General features: G+C 45.2%; 1 protein-coding gene across 6 annotated transcripts in view; it reads right to left on the reverse strand.

Annotated features, from left to right (window-relative positions):
- Window positions 1-16,877, reverse strand: part of PATJ (PATJ crumbs cell polarity complex component) — a 3,332,662-nt gene that overhangs the window by 2,719,820 nt on the left and 595,965 nt on the right. For all 6 annotated transcript variants that reach the window (XM_069642041.1, XM_069642043.1, XM_069642045.1 and 3 more), the window contains one exon: window positions 15,401-15,480. In XM_069642041.1, coding sequence (XP_069498142.1) covers window positions 15,401-15,480 — 80 coding nt within the window. The remainder of the gene's footprint in view (window positions 1-15,400; window positions 15,481-16,877) is intronic.

Below are 16,877 nucleotides of genomic sequence, written 5' to 3' on the forward strand. Positions count from 1 at the left end.
TTAAAGAGCTTTGTCAGAAACAGAACTAATAGTGGGCCATGTCTCTTGTAAAACGGCAGAGTAAAGCCACCCTGCCCCGGGGCGGATCAGTTCTCAATCTGGAAATAGCAATAAGTATTACCATCCCTGAAATGGGTTCATCCAGGACCTCCGATCCTCCCGACTCACTACTGTAGTGAGAGTGAGTCCAGATATGCACTCATCGCTCCTCCCTCCACGTGGTCCTCAGTGGTATATAGCTGAGAATAGAAATACTGGCTACTATCTCAACAGGATCTACCAAAACTTCCCCTTTTGTCCCCCTGATCTTAAAGGCTGCTCTTTCCACTCTGTGGTGCATCACGCGGGATGCCAACAGTGGGTGGGCCTTGCCCTCCTTCTCGAAGAAGTTTTAATTTACAAAGCGGAACTGCGCCATCGCCTTTCCCTGACAAATATCTCCTCATTCCCATCTCAGCTCTCTTATTTCCTGCAGCAGGTCATCTGAATGCCCCCCCCCCTCCAATTGAACTCAAATCCTCCTCCTTTCTCTTGATCCACTTTTTCAATTTAGACTCGCACAGTGTCCTTTCCTTCTTTTTGGCTGCCCTCTAAGAGATAAGGCAGCAGCAGATGGCCTAAGCCGCTTCCCATACTACGTGAAGCAGTGAAACCACTGTATAAATTACACTGAATGAAATCCTCCACTTCTACCAGGAAGGAATCTCTAAAGACTCCATCTCAGAAGGGATTATTATTACAGACCCAGCGTCCGTCTAGTGGGGCTCCAGGTCCCATGTCCAATGTCACAATACACATCATGGTCGTACCATCCCACTACCTGGATGTCTGCCCCCATCATAAGATGCTCCTGGGTTGCTGCGAGCAGTACATAGTCTATCCTCGTGGACGTTTTTTGTGGTTGTGAATTAAAAGTGTAACCACGAGAGCGGAGTGGGGGGTGCTGCTCTCTATATGTCCACCAGGAAATGCTCCAGCAATAGAGCAGACAGCACGGCCCCTTCTTGTGGATAGGGAAGCACGGCCAACCTCTCAAAGACGACCAGTCAATAGCGCGAATAAGATTCAGGTTACCCCCACAGATCCCACTGTTTCCCCAATACCCCTTGTGGCTTGCCCGCCCTACCTCTATACCTTTGAGGGCGAACAAACCTGTGTTTGAATGCAGGGATGCCCCCGTCGACACGAACGCAGGCGACCAACACGCCAACCACTAGCATGAACATCTCGTAATATCCCACCTTCAATTGTAACTTAACAGCTGCTAACATTTAACTCTAAACACAAGAGGCCTATCAGGACCACAGCAAGGGAACCCCCAAAGAATCTCAGGCTCCACTGCAACCAGTGAACAAAATAGAGGGGGAACAAGCGGCTTGGCTGTTACCAGCCTCATGGGGTGCTGAATCTCTGAAACATTCTTGTGCCCGCTGCCCTAGCTCTCCTTGTGCATGCTCGTAAATTGTCTTTATGCAGGGCCATCATTGTCACTGCATCACTTGCTTCCGAGCCCCGGTCCTCCAACTTCATTTGATTCAGGACCCCTTCCGCCACCCCCAACGAGGTGACCCTGTATTCCTCAGTGTGGTATTCGAAGGAGAGGGCCATCAGGAAGCCCCACCTGTAGCGTACGGTCTTCTCCTGCAGCCACTAAAGTCAGCGGCCGACATTCTCGTTGCTTATTCAGGGTCATTGCAGACAGATGTTGGAAAATCTGCATGTGTGAACCCTCAAGCATGATCTGGTCCAGCTCTCTGGCCTTTTGAAGGATAGCTGCTGCGTGCCTAAAGTAATGGCACTTTGCCAGGATTTGCCTTGGTCCCTTTGAGGGGGCACCTACACAATGAATCCTGTCAAAGGTAATCTCAGGAGAGGGCGCTTCCTCAAAGAGACCATTTATCAGCGACTGCACACGTCGCTCCAAAGAGAGGGCGGATTCCCCCTGCGTCTCCTTCATGCCCAAGATGAGAATATTCAAGCGTATCTCTCTATTCTCCAAGTCGTCAACCTTGAGCTTGAGATCTCTTGTTTTCTGTTCAAAGTTCTGCAATCGCCAATAGATTTTCATTTCAGTCATATCCGCCGACATTTGATTATTCTCTAGGGATTCCAGCTTCTCCTTCCGCGTATCCACCGTGCCCTTGAGTTCAGAGATGGCACCAGAAGGTCTGCTCTTTATAGAGCCATTTTCATCCAAGAGAAGCCAGATGTCAGCCTTGGTGTATTCCGCTTGATCAGCATCAGAAGTGGAAGGGGGCTCATCCATCGTTGTTTCCTCAGCATCGCCCGAGCTTCACTGAAAACTGGGCAGCAGTTCTGCAGTGCCCAGATCCAACATGTGGCATCCACTTGTGCCCCTGACCAAACCCCCTCACGGGTGCACACTCTGGTGGGCTCCTGTACTGTGAGCCGTACGTGGGCCTTGCCAGTCCAGGTGACTCCAAGTTGCTGCACTCCCCCATGCGTCTCTGCATAGGGCTGTGGGCATGACAAAGGATAATGCCTCCAGGGGCCCAGTGATGTGATCAGTGCCCAATTTGCCCATGGGCACTGATCATATCACCCGGCCCCTGGATACATTGGTGTATCCAATGTTGGCTCCGTTTCAGGCCTCGACTTCAAATGGCCACCTGCCCCACTAGGGGCTGCTTCAAACATCTGCTTCTATTTCACCTCTCTGCCCCTGCTGGGTGGTGATATGATGGGTTATTTATGACGAGCTTAATACCAAGAGGTTTCCAAGTGCGGAACCAGGGATCGAACCTGTGTTACTGTGTCGTCTTGCTTCCAAGGCCAGCATGTTGCCCCTGAGCTATCCTCCCGAGGTGCACCAGCCGTAGTCTTTGGTGGCTTTAGACAGCCATTTAGTTCTTAATAGATCCGTACAGATCGCTGGTAACCACTCACAGCGTTGGCCCTGGGCTCCACAGTCTGTGCTTACACACCACACTGGGCCAGACTTCTGCTGCACTCCCTCAACCACTGATCACCGCTCCACCACCCACCGACACCATCACTCCACTGGGGCAGGACAGAGCAAGGCTCCTGCTGCTTACGGCTTGTATCATGCACCGGAGCACTCCAATCTCCCTCACCTGGTAGCCTGCCTCACAATCCCATGCTGTCAATGCGGGGCTGGGCTTAGACGTCCCTGGGAGGGACTTGGGGCCTGTGGGTCACTCGGTGCAGCTCCGCAAATCACTTTAAGGGGAGCCAACAAGTCAACAGGCCCGCTGCAGTGGAGTCACCTACAAGATGGCGAAGACAACTTCTCCTCGCAAGCGGGCCACAAACTTTCAACCTGGATCCCTCGGTCGTCCGCTCATATCATGACCCAAATCTCAGGCGGGGTTCACAGGGGTCGCAAGCACCTGCGCCGCCACGCCAAGATTAGCAATTTAAAGGGATGAATGGTGGATGTTTGGCATTCTGGGGCGAAGGAGACAGCACTTCAAACGACCACGCTGCCTTTGCCCCTGGCGGTCTTCACCATACATAATTTTAATTTCTGTCGCAAGGTCAGTTGACTCACCTTGTCAAGAGCGGATGGGAACCCCTCTCAGCATGGGTTGGAAAGCCTGTCAAGGTGGAAGGAAGAGCCAATCCTACCCCAGAGGGGGACGAGGCAGTTGAGAGGGCCCCAGTCCCTATGATCTCACCACATGAACAGTACCACTTTTAATATCCCCTACCTCTTCAACCAAAGGCTTGCCAGTTTTATTCTTGTTATTCCAGGCAAACGCAGACAGCAAAAGCTTGGAAACGGACAACACACAACATTGCAACCCATCAGAACCTCCAGAGAGATTATCTCTGATCAACAAAATAGATCCACCAAGCAGGGCAGTGGAGGATTCATGTGGCTGTGATGAATGTGACACCACGCAAAATGTCATCAATTCAGTACCGGCAGCCAGCGTGGAGCCCCACAAGACAGACTAGTACAGCCATGCTGCAGCAAACTCCAAAGCACTCCCCCCACACTTACCTTGGACTCATTGTGGCATGGCTGTTAGGGAGAATTCTCTCTTTAGGCTGAATTTCCTAACCTAGTGAGTCCCCCAGCAGCTTTGCTGGATTTCTGGAGTTTGTTTTTTCCTCCTGCCAAGAGTGAGACTCTTTTTCCTCACACTCTTGGACATGATTTATGGTATTCCTTTGATTGGTAATGTGTTTTATGGGCTATGGGGTCCTTTACTCCATAGGGTCTCATGTGTTTTTCCTATGTGTGTTACACAGCACCCTCCGTGCAGTAACACAGGGGTGTCATAGTGGCACCCCACCATAGACTCCATACCCTGGGACTGACTACTGTCTCCCAGGGCATGTAAAGTCACCATTGGCTTTACTAGTCCCAAATTATTAACAGAAACCAGTACAAACCATCATATTGTGGACGTACTGGTCAGGGCAATTCGATTGCCCCGGGGTCTGTTAGTCGAGGGGGCACGTCTCCGTCTCCCCTGATCGAGTTTTGGCTGGTGGCAGTGGAAACTACTTTTTATATTCGACCGCAAATATTTTCCTATGGGATTTTCCCATTGTTCGAGGGTACCAACTTTAATTATTTAATTCTCATAGCCTCGAACATACCGCCGGTTTATTTAATTAATATTAATTCTCCGGTTGGTATTTTTTGCCAAGACTCGATTCTAAAATGGCGTTTGTGTTCTCTTCTGTGACTCCAACCCAAGTCGAGCCCTTTGTTCCACTTTTTGGCACAGGGAGTGTGGGAGGGGTTTTAGGTACCCTGGACTGAGTTACCTTGGTAACTCAAGTCGCACTCTTGTGTGATTGGCCCAAGTGGTGAGCCGGCCGGCTCACCACTTAGCATGTTTGAGTGACAGCTAGGCTGAGTGAATGGGGGTTTTCTGCATAAAAGCAGGGCTTTGGGGACTGGAACTTCAGAAGTCGCCACAGGACCTGGGAATCCGACGAGGAAGAAGCTGAGCCGACCTACCACGACGACACCACCGGTGGAGCCCTGCAGAACCGATTCACCACTTCCCGACAGAGAAGATCTCCCGGCTGGAGAGGCTTCTTCCCCTGACAACCAATTTACGTTTCTTTCTTCGCACCCCAGCCCGGTTTGTGGTCAAACTGCCCGTGCCAAGCATCCCGGCAGCCGGATAGCCACTCACCACTGAACCGCGAATCACCGGACCGCTCCTTGTACCTGAGAAACTCTGCGGCTGGTTTCTTCCCTGGCAGTGCAACGGACTCCTGTCTTCCTCCACGACAAGATCCTCGCTTCCCCCAGACAAAGCACCGACGTGCATCCGCTGCCAGGAACAACTGTCCCCGCTGGAGCATTCTCACCACTTTAAGGTACCGTGTCCGCCAGGCCTCCCTTTCTAAAGATTGCTACAAGGTAATAACCTTCTGGACTGGGCTGGCTGCCTTGACCCTCTAACTGTTCCGTTTCTTTGGTCCAACTCCTTTTTGAACCTTTACAAGACTTTTGTGCACTGCAACCGTGTGACCTTGGACACATTTCGTTTGGATCCTCTGAAAGTGGATCCGGCCTCTTGAACTTTAACTTCACGGTTTTACTTTGCCTTCCTCTCTTGTTATGTTCTGATGAAAGTGTTGGGATCTGTTTCAACTTGTTCTCTGCTCTTCTCTCCCTTTTTAAAACGAACTATTAGAGTGCCATCTACGTTAAGCGCTCACCGCTGTCTGAAAATAAGTGGGGCTTTACTTAAGACTTGTCTAATATTCTTTTAAGGGAGTGTATATCTTTTAGTGACCGTGTTTTTGAATTGCTTACTATTGGTGCCTGTGCGTTTATCTAGATGTGGTTTTAAATAAATAAATAATTATATCTCTTTTACACCAAGCCCTGGTCAGTGTTTACTTGTTCTACTGTGTTCTCTTGATGTATTGTGAATATTCTGTATACTGCCCAACTCTTCTTGAGGGAAGTCTGACTGCTCAGCCACAGCTACCAAGTGAATCTGTGTGGTACAGACTGCTACCAAGTGGGTTTACTGCCAAATACCTGTAGTCCTAAATCTTTTGCAGTGGTCCCAGAGGGAACTGCACAGGTTTCTGCCTAACAATGGCCATCTGACATGAACTAACATTTCTCAACATGGGCCCCCATCTTTCGATCACAGTACCTCAAACGACAAAAAAAAAGGAGCGTGGCTTAGTGCCCTTTTAATGCATTCTGATAATCATAACTCCTCCTGGGCAGGTAAAATAGGCTAAGATTGCTTAGAAGAAGACCAATGAGAAATGGCGGGGGAGGATAAGAAGGGAGACTGGACTCATGAAGGTGTTGGTTGTTCGGGTGAGGTCGAAGGTGGAGGTGGCAGACCAAGAAACCAGCATTGTGGACTGAAGTCTGGTGGCATTTTGAAGGAAAGGTGAGATATGGTGACTGTGTCAAACCAACAGATATTCCAAAAGCTCCCGGTCTTGGACAAGCGGACTGGTCTTGGTCGTTTGGTGCTTTGGTGACATGAAACAACCTTTAGCCACATTCCATTAAATCTTCAGATCCAAAGTAAGAACTTGGTGTCAGTAAAATGAGGGCTTATTCCAGCTATTCTAAAACTTGCTTGCTGGAATACTTGTGGATTTCCCACTTAACCAAACCTATTAAATTAAACCTTGCTGATTTTGATCTAATCTGTCTACAGGAGACTTGGTAAAGAAAGAACACAGTGTTGGACGGTTTTGATATCTATATAAGCCCAGCAGTTAAAAGGAACGTTGGGCGCCCATCAGCTGGTTTGTTAACTGCAGTGAAAACTGGAAGTACTCTAAACCTTCACAAGTCGGTATCAACACATTTATTTTCTCAATAACTTGTCATTGCCCGGGAGACTGGAGCTTCATTAAATAACACAGAACAGCTAAACAAGATCACAATTATTAATGTATCTGGAACCCGGCGCTGATAGCGAACAAAGTGTTAATTGAGCAGATTTCGGATCAATTGGATGAGGCCCTCATGAATCAACAGGCTAAATATACAATCATCTGTGGTGAATTAAATATTCCAGATCTTGTTAATGAGAAGCACTCATGTTCCTGGAATCTTGACGATCCACAGCATGTTAGATGCTATCTGTGGAGTGATTTAATGCAGTCCAGAGATATGCATATGATTAATGGCAATTTTAGAACGATAAACCACCCCACTTTACATGGGGAAGCTCTAGAAACTCCAGTTATAGATTATATTTACAACAATTTTTTGCCTTTAGTAGATTGTTTTGAGGTAATCAAAACACCACAGAGTGATCATAATCTACTTATATTGAAATGACGAGCTCTGGAATAGACTGTCAAACAATTAATGCCATTAGTAGATTCAACATGCAATGATGCAATGGTGGTTTGTGCCTGAAATTTTCGTCTGCTAGAATAAGAAGTCTAACAACGGACCTGAAAACAAGCAAATAGATAGTCGAATACCATCCTTTGCTTGAACGATTCTGCACTGGTTGCACAAAAAAAATCATTTTCTAATAGCTCTAATCTACACACAACAGTGAACTGGTAGCAAGAAGTAAAAAAGATTGTCAACTACAGAAAATAGCAAAGAAATCAAGCCTGCAAAAAGACTTTAAAATAGCCGCACTTGAAAAATCAAATTACAAAAATTGGCTGCGTTCCACTAGATATCAGGACGATTCAGAGGCTATGCTCAGAGGGCTTGTTGGTAAAGACACAAGGACATTTTGGTCATTGATTAGACCAGATGAAATAACATCAAATGAAAACCAAACAAATCCTATACATTAAGAATCTTGGTTCAACCATTTCACATGTCTTTACACTGAAGCTCCAGATCGAAGCCCTGCAGACAAAGATTTGTGCATCCCAACCCTGTGGGTATCTGCTGAGAGGGTTGATGAAGCGGTAAAGAGAATAAAACAACTGAAGAGCTCGAGGGCACCTGGACATGAAATGATAGGTTATTTATAACGCACTTAATACCCAGAGGTTTCTAAGCGTGGACCCGGGGATCGAACCTGCGTTGCTCTGTGTCGTCTTGCTTCCAAGGCAAGCACGTTGCCCCCGAGCTATCCTCCCGAGACAAATGGGTTGGTGAATTGCATATTACAAGAACATCCAGATGAGTGGGCAAACTTCATCTTTTTATTGATCAAACAAATCGCTTATTTCCATCACATTCCGAGTTCATGGCGATAGTGGTACCAATCCATATGAAAGGAGATCGGAGCAATCCCAAGAACTATCTTAGACGTGATCGGTAAGCTATACAGCACTGTAATCTTGGACCATTTCAACAGATGGTGCCGACAAATTGACTGCCTCAATCCATGTCAAGTAGGATTTGTCAAGGGGCTGAGGACCTCAAACATCCTAATCCTTCAAATATTGAAGAGAGAGCCCGGTTGCCCACATGCAAAGATGTTTATGGCATTTGTGGACTTAGTCCAAGCTTTTGATCAAATTGACAGAAACAAACTGTGGAGAAAGCTTGAGAAGAAAAATTGCCCTAAGTCTATCATCCACCCAATCATGGCATTTCACTCTAATACATCTCCTAGAGTGAGACTAAATAAAGCGGGCCTACTTTCAAAAGAAATTACAACTTGTAGAGGAGTCAAACAGGGTTGTCCTATGGCTGCTGCCCTCTAACTTCTTTCTAGAGGACATAAAAGTGGGATTTTTGTTGCCAAGATCATTACGGCCTAAAGTTGGAGGAGCTTTTAAATCTCCATTATTGTACGCTAATATAGTGGTACTAATCAATCAAACCCCAGCGGGTCTTCAAAGACAACTGTACTCCCTCCAACAATATAGAACATCAAATGGCTTGGAAATTAATAAAGAAAAAACAAAAATATTAAGCTTCGACAACTCTAAAAAACCCTCCTGGTTCCTCGAAGGGAAAAAAAAAAACCTTGCACATGTCCAATCCTTTAAATATCTGGCCTTGAGCGATTTAAGATCAGAAGGTCCGATGTAAACACATCTTCATGCAAAGATAAAAACTCACCATCCAAGGGCGAACACTGAATCGCAAGTTTGATAGTTTGATTATACCAGTTCTCCAATTTTACAGATGTAACGTTATTCCAGTAGTAACTTATGGTGCGGATACTATGTTAAATATTGCCAAGACTCTTTGGCCGCATCTCGAGGGTAATTTCTGGAAAAAAATATTGGGTGTTCCGATGGCCACCCCCATTGCTGTTATCCGTAGAGAACTTGGCCTCAACTCATTGAAGTACACATTTGACTGGAGTAGTCTTGCCTTGTTCTGGAAATCTTGCGTTTCTCCATGTTTGAGATTTTGGAAATGGTCCATGCAGAAATTGTCCTGAACCAAAATCCAACTTTGATGAAATGAAGAGAAAAAAAATCTCTCTTGTTTAAAAGAAATTGGGAGCTCCCTAGAACAACCCGTGTCTAACCCAGAAGAAGTTAAGCAAAAAGCTTAATAACACAACTGGATTTCGACTTTAGAAGCTGCATGCAGCTATCCATCTGTTGCGCATTTGCTAGCGGAAAGTTGGAAATTAGACACAGTTCGTGACTATCTAAAGCAGTACTCCGATAAAAAAAATTTGGGATCAATTCGATTGATCTAAATTTGGGATCTACGAATTCGATTGAATCTGCATCCGACAAATGAAATTAGATCAAACCGAGGGTTAATAAAGAACAAATATCCATCACTGTAAAGATGAAACCTTGATGCATCTAATTACAGCCTGCTCTGCACTTAAATTAACTTGAACAAAGTACTTTAGATCTCCGTTTTCTGACTTTTTAAGCTCTCATCTTGATGCGTGGTGGAGATCCCTTATTGATGGCAGAAAAGTGAAACAAACAATTGCTATAGTTAACTATGTGGCTGAAGTATGGTCCGATGGAGATGCTCTATGACAGATCAAGTCTGTCTGATTCTTTTTCACCTTGCGTTGGTCTTCTTGGATTTTGCTTTCGTTTCGGCTTGATTCCTTTTTTCTTCTCTTTTTTCTTGCACGTTTGTGTAAAAAGCAAATTAGAGAGATGAATTTTATGTATTCTAAACATCTGATTTATGTATTTCGATCTTGATCTGTAAAGATCATGTTTTTTTGTTTTGCAAAAGAATTGATATTTCAATTTAAATCCAATCAAATAAATAATGATAAAGGTGAGGTACTGGTTGGTGAGAGCACGTGTTACTGAGTTGTGAGTGTGCATGGAAGATGGGAGAGTGCGAGTATTAGAGGAAGTGTAGAGAGTGAATGGAAGCCGATTGAGGGCTTAAAAGGAGGGTGACTAAGTAGTCGTGGGGTACAGTGGTGGTGGAGAGGGGAGAGCAGTAGTAGAGTGGGTTAGTGGAACAGGGAGAGTAGTAGTGGAGTGGGGAAAGGGAATAATGGCGGAGTTGAGAGGGGAGAACAGTAGTAGAGTGGACAGGGAATAAGGGCATTATAAACAGTAGGTGAGGGTAACAGAGGATAGAGTACAGCGGTGGAGGTAGAGGGAGAAAGATCGGTGATCAGAAGGAGGCAGTACTAAAAGGGATGAAGGTATAAAGCTGGAAGGTAGAAAGTAGCGGGAGGAGGATAGAATAGTGGTGAGAGATAGGGAGAGGAACATATAATTGTGAAATGAAGAAAACATTCTGGGTACCTAGGTGTCTGGAAGGCACAATCTCTTAAAATGAAACTCAACAGGAGTGCAGATTCAGCCTAGGCAGTCCTGAAGGTACATTTGACAGTTGAAACACGTGTCGGCTGACCTTTTATGTGCATTACCAATACATGATCACTGTGTGCAAGATTGGGATCTCATTAATAATCATGTTCAACTATACTTGAGTTAGTTAACAGGAAGAGTGGAACTTGCAGGTCACTCCACTTTACAGAGTCTCTACATTACCAGGCATTAGTGGTCACCTGTCCAAGACTTTTGCAACGCAGTTCAATCCTAACTTTAATGTATAGTGTGCAGAGCGCATGTACCAGGCATTTTCCACTATATTCAGGCTTTGCAGTCCCTACACATTATATATAAATAGATGTGAGGGCAAGTATAGGTTTTGGACACAGACAGACATTTCATTTGGACTTTCAGACACAGACTACCCTTAGCTTCATTTAGGTAGGGAATTCTCACCTTAGCATAAGGCAAGTTAGGAATTTTTCCAACCTTTATTTGCGTGGTCTGGGTCTGCTTCATGATGCCTTCATAACCTCCAGGATGCATACTTCAGTGTTCTCATATATCTGCAACACAGGAATTACCTAAGGTTTCTGATTGGGAACATCCATAATCAGTTTGGGCCTGCGCTCTCATTGGTCTTACCTCGGCCCCAAGGATTTTCAGCAGGTCTTTGGCAGTGCTAGTCTCGGGAAGTAGAAGATTCTAGTGCTCTCATAAATAGACGAGTGGCTACTTCGAGTATTTCCAGAGCTGGTGTCAGACCACCGCCTTAAATCACACTTGTATAGGTGCGTTATAAAACGCCATATCATATTCTGCACTTCTCATCTGCTGCCCAGCCTGGCATGGTTTCTCGATCTAATGATGTCCCACCAATTGTCTTCCCAACATCTACAGTTTATTGGTGAACCTCTTGACATTCCCTTGGGCAGGGCCTTCCTTCCAGAGGACAGCCTATCAAACATCAACCAGACGGTCAGTGTTTTCCAAAAACAGTAGCTCATTCCAGCCTTAGCATTCCTGTGCCTTGCAGGCATTGTTTATCGTTGTGGTACCAGAACCTAGTCTACAAACATGATGGCTCCAGTGGCCCCTGCGTTTTCAAGGGTTTCAATTCTCAGGCGGGAAAGCTTCTTTGGCAACCCTTACCTTAGATAACGATAGTTATGGACTCCTCTCTGAAGCTTGAGGAGCTCACCTTAACAACATCACACTAGCAAACCCTCACATCACCCTGCTGTAGCTGCATGTAATATCAAAAACAACCCTAAAACGAACCACATAACCCCCTCTGGGAGGGAACTTCACTGGTTGCCTGCTGTGTCTAGGATTACTTTTAAGATTCTTACCCTGACACATGAATGTATGTACGGACACGCACCAGCGGATCTTAAAAGAAGTCTTACACTGCAACCACAGGGGAGAACAACAAGATCTAACAATACCCTCCGGCTTATATGCCTGAAGGTTAAAAGAATACGAGGAAGTTGACGTTCCTTTCCGGTACTAGCAACACACGCCTGGAATGGATTATCAGCTGAGCTGCATAGAGAGAAGAGCCTCTTTACATTTTATAAACGGCTCAAGACTATCCTATTTAACTAGGACCCCTTAATTGTATGCCAATCTGCTAGCTAATTTGTTTGCATTTCTAGTAGTTTATTCTTCATGTGTGCCCTGATGCCTGCGGGCTGCGGTAGTTACCCGTAGTTGAATTCCTTGCTTCCATTTACTGGAGGTCTGTCTTGATCCTGACTAACAATATAGTGGCCAGTCACTTCCTTAACAAGCAATAGGTGTAGTATCGCTACCTCTAAAGGGAAGAGATGAAGCTGTGGTTCTGGGCACTGACTAACAACATCTGTCAGCAGCTCATCTTCTGAAACATTGAACTTTGTGGCGTATGGGCAGGGCTCAGTCTTTCATGGGTGGGAGCTGTGCAAGGAAGTCCAAGATGAGATTAAGCTTTGGGCAACCTCTCAAGGTGATAAGCCTTACAGCAGTGTCAATCGGAAGTGTGATTTATTTTGCTCCAGGTGTTGATAAACCTAAATAAAAGAAAATTAAGTAAATTCAAGGAACATAGCTCCAGGGATTCTATATTATACCATCATTCTCAAAGAAAATATCAGCAACATGCATGCACACCTAAAGGGAAGTGTAGTCTGTGGCAGCATGCCCAGGGCACTACCACAAGCTGTAAAACCCAGCCTGCACAGGGGTATACAAGTGTGCATGGACTGCATCTATGATCTTTGGTACGCATTCCTGTCAAATCCGGGCATCCCTGTGGTGCATAGGAGGTTGTCCAAATCGAAAAAGATTCAGATTGCCCCAGATTGGACTCAGAAGATATGGTACCTGGACCTGCTAGACTTGGTCATATGTTCTCCTTGGAGTCTTCCAGCAAAGGCGGACCTTCTTTCCATGTAGGGAGGGAGGGTCTTGGTCTTCCAACTTAATTTGGAATCTGTTACTTACCACTTCATTGCAAGTGAAGCTTAAGCCACTAGGAGCATAGCTCGCAAGATACATATATTTGACCTAAGCTGTCCTCCAAAGACCCCCACGCGTCAAACTAGGGGCCCACCATGGATGATTTCCTTGGTTATGCTGTTAAATGTGTGGACCACCTCTCTCCAATACCATGGAGTTTGTGGCAAAACCACCAAATGTGCACATAGGTGCCAGTTCCCCTACATCCCTGCCAGCATAGCCCATTTCCACCACCTAGACCGTCATGTTTTAATCTATCTGGGGTAAAATAGTCTCTCGCTAGAAATGTAAAGTCGGTCTAAACGTATTGTACACCAGTGGTGGAGGTACAAAGCCCCTTTCAAACCTCCTGTCAGCTCCGAGCCCAATTCTTTGTGTCAGGATTGGATGTAAAAGGGGACATCCTCATTAAGTTTGGCCAGTAGACAATTACCCGGACTCTCCTCGCGGGAGTATAAAATTGGCTCAAATATAGTGAGCGGCCACCTTCCTATTATGGGGTTGTAATACCAAGTGCCTCAGTTGCCAATATTGAACGCGCTACTTCTCGTCCACCCAGAAAGTCACTTACAGGAGTCGACAGATCTAATGCGATCATTGTAAAAGAGGCGGGCCAAGTATTCACACCCCATTCCCTCCATTTCATGAAGGTAATTCCATCATATGCTGGACGGAAGTCTAAATTACTAAGGATATGGGTGCAAGGAGAAAGGATGGTTGAGAGGCACATTCTGGAGACCGGACTGTACCAAGCAAGCAGAGTTGCCCTGGAGGACAGAAACTCATTCATGCTTAGGGGCCTGCACTCCGATAGCCACAGTATATACCTCGGGGGCCTACCAGTCACATCTTCTTCCTGATGACAAACTTTAATTGTCAGGGGGTAGCTCGCAACTGCACAGATGGGAAGTATTTCTGAAACTCTGTTTGGGCAGCCAGACCCCCTTGGTCTCTGTTTTTATTTAGGGTGGAACTAGATACCCTCGCCCTCCCCTTCTGCCAAATGAACAACACATGTTCTTGCTGAAGTTTAATGACATCATGACGGGGGATGGGTATTGGCAAGGCCTAGAAGTTATATAGCAACTGCGGAACAATATTCATTTTAAGCAAATGTATCTGACTAAACCAAGATAATACTTGTCCGCCCCATGAGCTCAGATCAGCCCTTATCGCTTTGATCAGCTCTGGGTAGTTTTCTTTGGTGTCAGGTGAACAGCTACATATTTTAAACGATCGGTAGTCCAACGGAAGGAAGCTAAATTGTTTTAGGAGTCTGAGCAATTCTTGGTCCATATTAATATTCAGAGATTCACTTTTATTAAAATTCACCTTGAAGCCAGATATTTCCCTAAACGTCTCAAGGAGCTGCAGGAGCGTGGGGACTGAGGTCTCAACATTTCTGAGACTTGGAAAAATGTCACCTGCAAACAGAGCAATTTTATGTGCTTCATCATGATACGGAATGCCTTTGATCCAGTCTTCAGATCTTATTTTAACAGCCAAGGGTATTAAGGGCAGACAGTGATTGCGAGAGGGTGAACCCAGGTCTGGTGCCTCTAGACAGATCAAACTTCAGACAGAAAACCATTAGCCGCCACCTTCGCCTTGGTTGCAGACTAAGAAAAATCCTCCCCTTGGAAAGGTTCTTTCCCAGGTTGAATCTATTGAGCACCTCTCTAAGAAATGGCCATTCAACTCAATGAACCGCCTTTTCAGCATGAAGGCCTAACAACAGGGAGGGAATATGTGTCCTATGGGCAATGTCAGTGAGGCCTATACTCTTCCTAATGTTATCAGAGTCCTGCCTGCCTCCTCACAAAGCCAGATTGCTAAGCCCCTGCTATCTGGGGAATTACCTTATCCAACCTGAACACCAATAACTTGGCATATATTTTTATATCTACATTCAGGACTGTAGTGGGACGATAGGAGATGCATAGGACGGAGTCTTTCTTCGCCTTGGGAATCACAGAAACCTTAGCTTTGCCCATAGTTCCTTACAGCACTCCCTCCGAGAGCATCCGGTTGAACAGAGAGCCCATCTAAGTCGGGAATCTTACCGCTTTCTTTAACAAGGAAACAGCTTTGAGGATTTCCTCCTTTGCAATCTCTCAGTTGAGACCAGCCTCCTGCTACATCTTTGTTATATGGCAACTTTCTCATTTTACTATACAACTGAGGAGCTATTTAAACTACAGTTTTAGATGACGTATGTTAAAACATTAGCTATCAAAAACACTGGTTTGTAGCATACCATGACTTCATAATCAGCCCCCAGGTTGTTTTCCCACTTGGACTTCAAAGCAGCATTATTGGATGTGCCACGGTGCGGGTCTGTAAAACAAAGAACGATTAACTGTGAAATGAATGAAAAATAGATTTTTTTTGCATACTAAAGGGAAATTGCAATACATCATTATAACTAGTATGTGCAAGCAGCGCACAATTAGGGCAACTATGAAGTGTATAATTTGAACTTCCCGAAGTGAAATAAAGTGGCAAAAACATGTAAATCTAGGATTTTACAGGTACATTAATTTACTGCTATATTATCTCTTTTGAGAAGTAAACACATGGCAACTCACCACTTTTCTTTATCAAGGTATCCCATAAGCACATTTCAGTTTTAGACTTCATGTATACATTTGGCAGATAGTAAGCTTTGATGGTTTAATTAGTGGAGCGAGTAACATGATCTTATAAATGGCAATTCTTAATGAGTCTTCTGTGGGAACTCTACTATCTTGACGTGTATAGACTTTCGGGTTTGTTACATGACAGAAATATTGAATAGCTTGCAGTAGAAATACTATTTGGCAGAAAAAGTCAAAATACAATGATAATCTGCACCTTATTGATCCCAATCAGAAGTTAAGAACACATCTTACATTCCTTCCCAAATGACGCTAAAGTGAACAAACTGCAGTATGTTCTTAAAAGAAGAGGCGAAACTAAATTCTATGCATTTCGAAACAAATTGCATGCCCACTTCAAAGTAAAACGTGGCATTGTGAACAGAAGATTGATGCTAGTGTGGTGGCTTATATAAGCTGCTAATATAGGCAATACAGTTTTCCATTTGTTTCCCCTGGTCAGTAACAGTGGTTGTGAAATGAAGGTCAAGTTGTGAGGTGCAGGGTGAAGACGACAAAAATACTGGGTAACAGAATTATCACTTTAAATAAAGGAAAACTTGCCCAAAATAATATTTCAATACTTTGTCTTTCCAAGGAAAATAACATCTTAATTAGAGCTGGGAGAGCCCGCCAAAGCTCTGGCCAGGCTGGGTTGACACTGGGGCTCTTGCCAGACACTCGTTTATAACTAGTGCCTGCCCAAAGCACGGGATGACCCGCATTGTGGCTGCCCACAGAAAGAGGGGTAAAAGGCTTCTGCAGGTTTGTCCAGCCCACCACTAACAAGAATTCCTGTACCGCCCCTCCTACAACAGGACTGAAAAGGGAGAGACGCAGTCCCTAGATAAATCTTAAATAGGCTGATGGGATGGGTCTTTAGCACCCCCCTCTTCCCCACAGGTCTTGTTAAGGCTACTTTCAGTTTGAGGTATGACTTAACACAGTGCAGTAGCTGGCCCCATGTTGATCCAAACTGATCCCATCCCTCTGTCCACCCCATTGCCCCACCCACCCCAGAGTCACTCCCTAGCCACCACCCCATCACATTCAAAGCTCCATTCCAGCTTCCAATACATGTTTCTTAATGCACCACGC

This window comes from Ambystoma mexicanum, chromosome 1q (assembly GCF_040938575.1).
Source record: "Ambystoma mexicanum isolate Mex_15411 chromosome 1q, UKY_AmexF1_1, whole genome shotgun sequence".
NCBI classification, from domain to species: Eukaryota; Metazoa; Chordata; class Amphibia; order Caudata; family Ambystomatidae; genus Ambystoma; species Ambystoma mexicanum.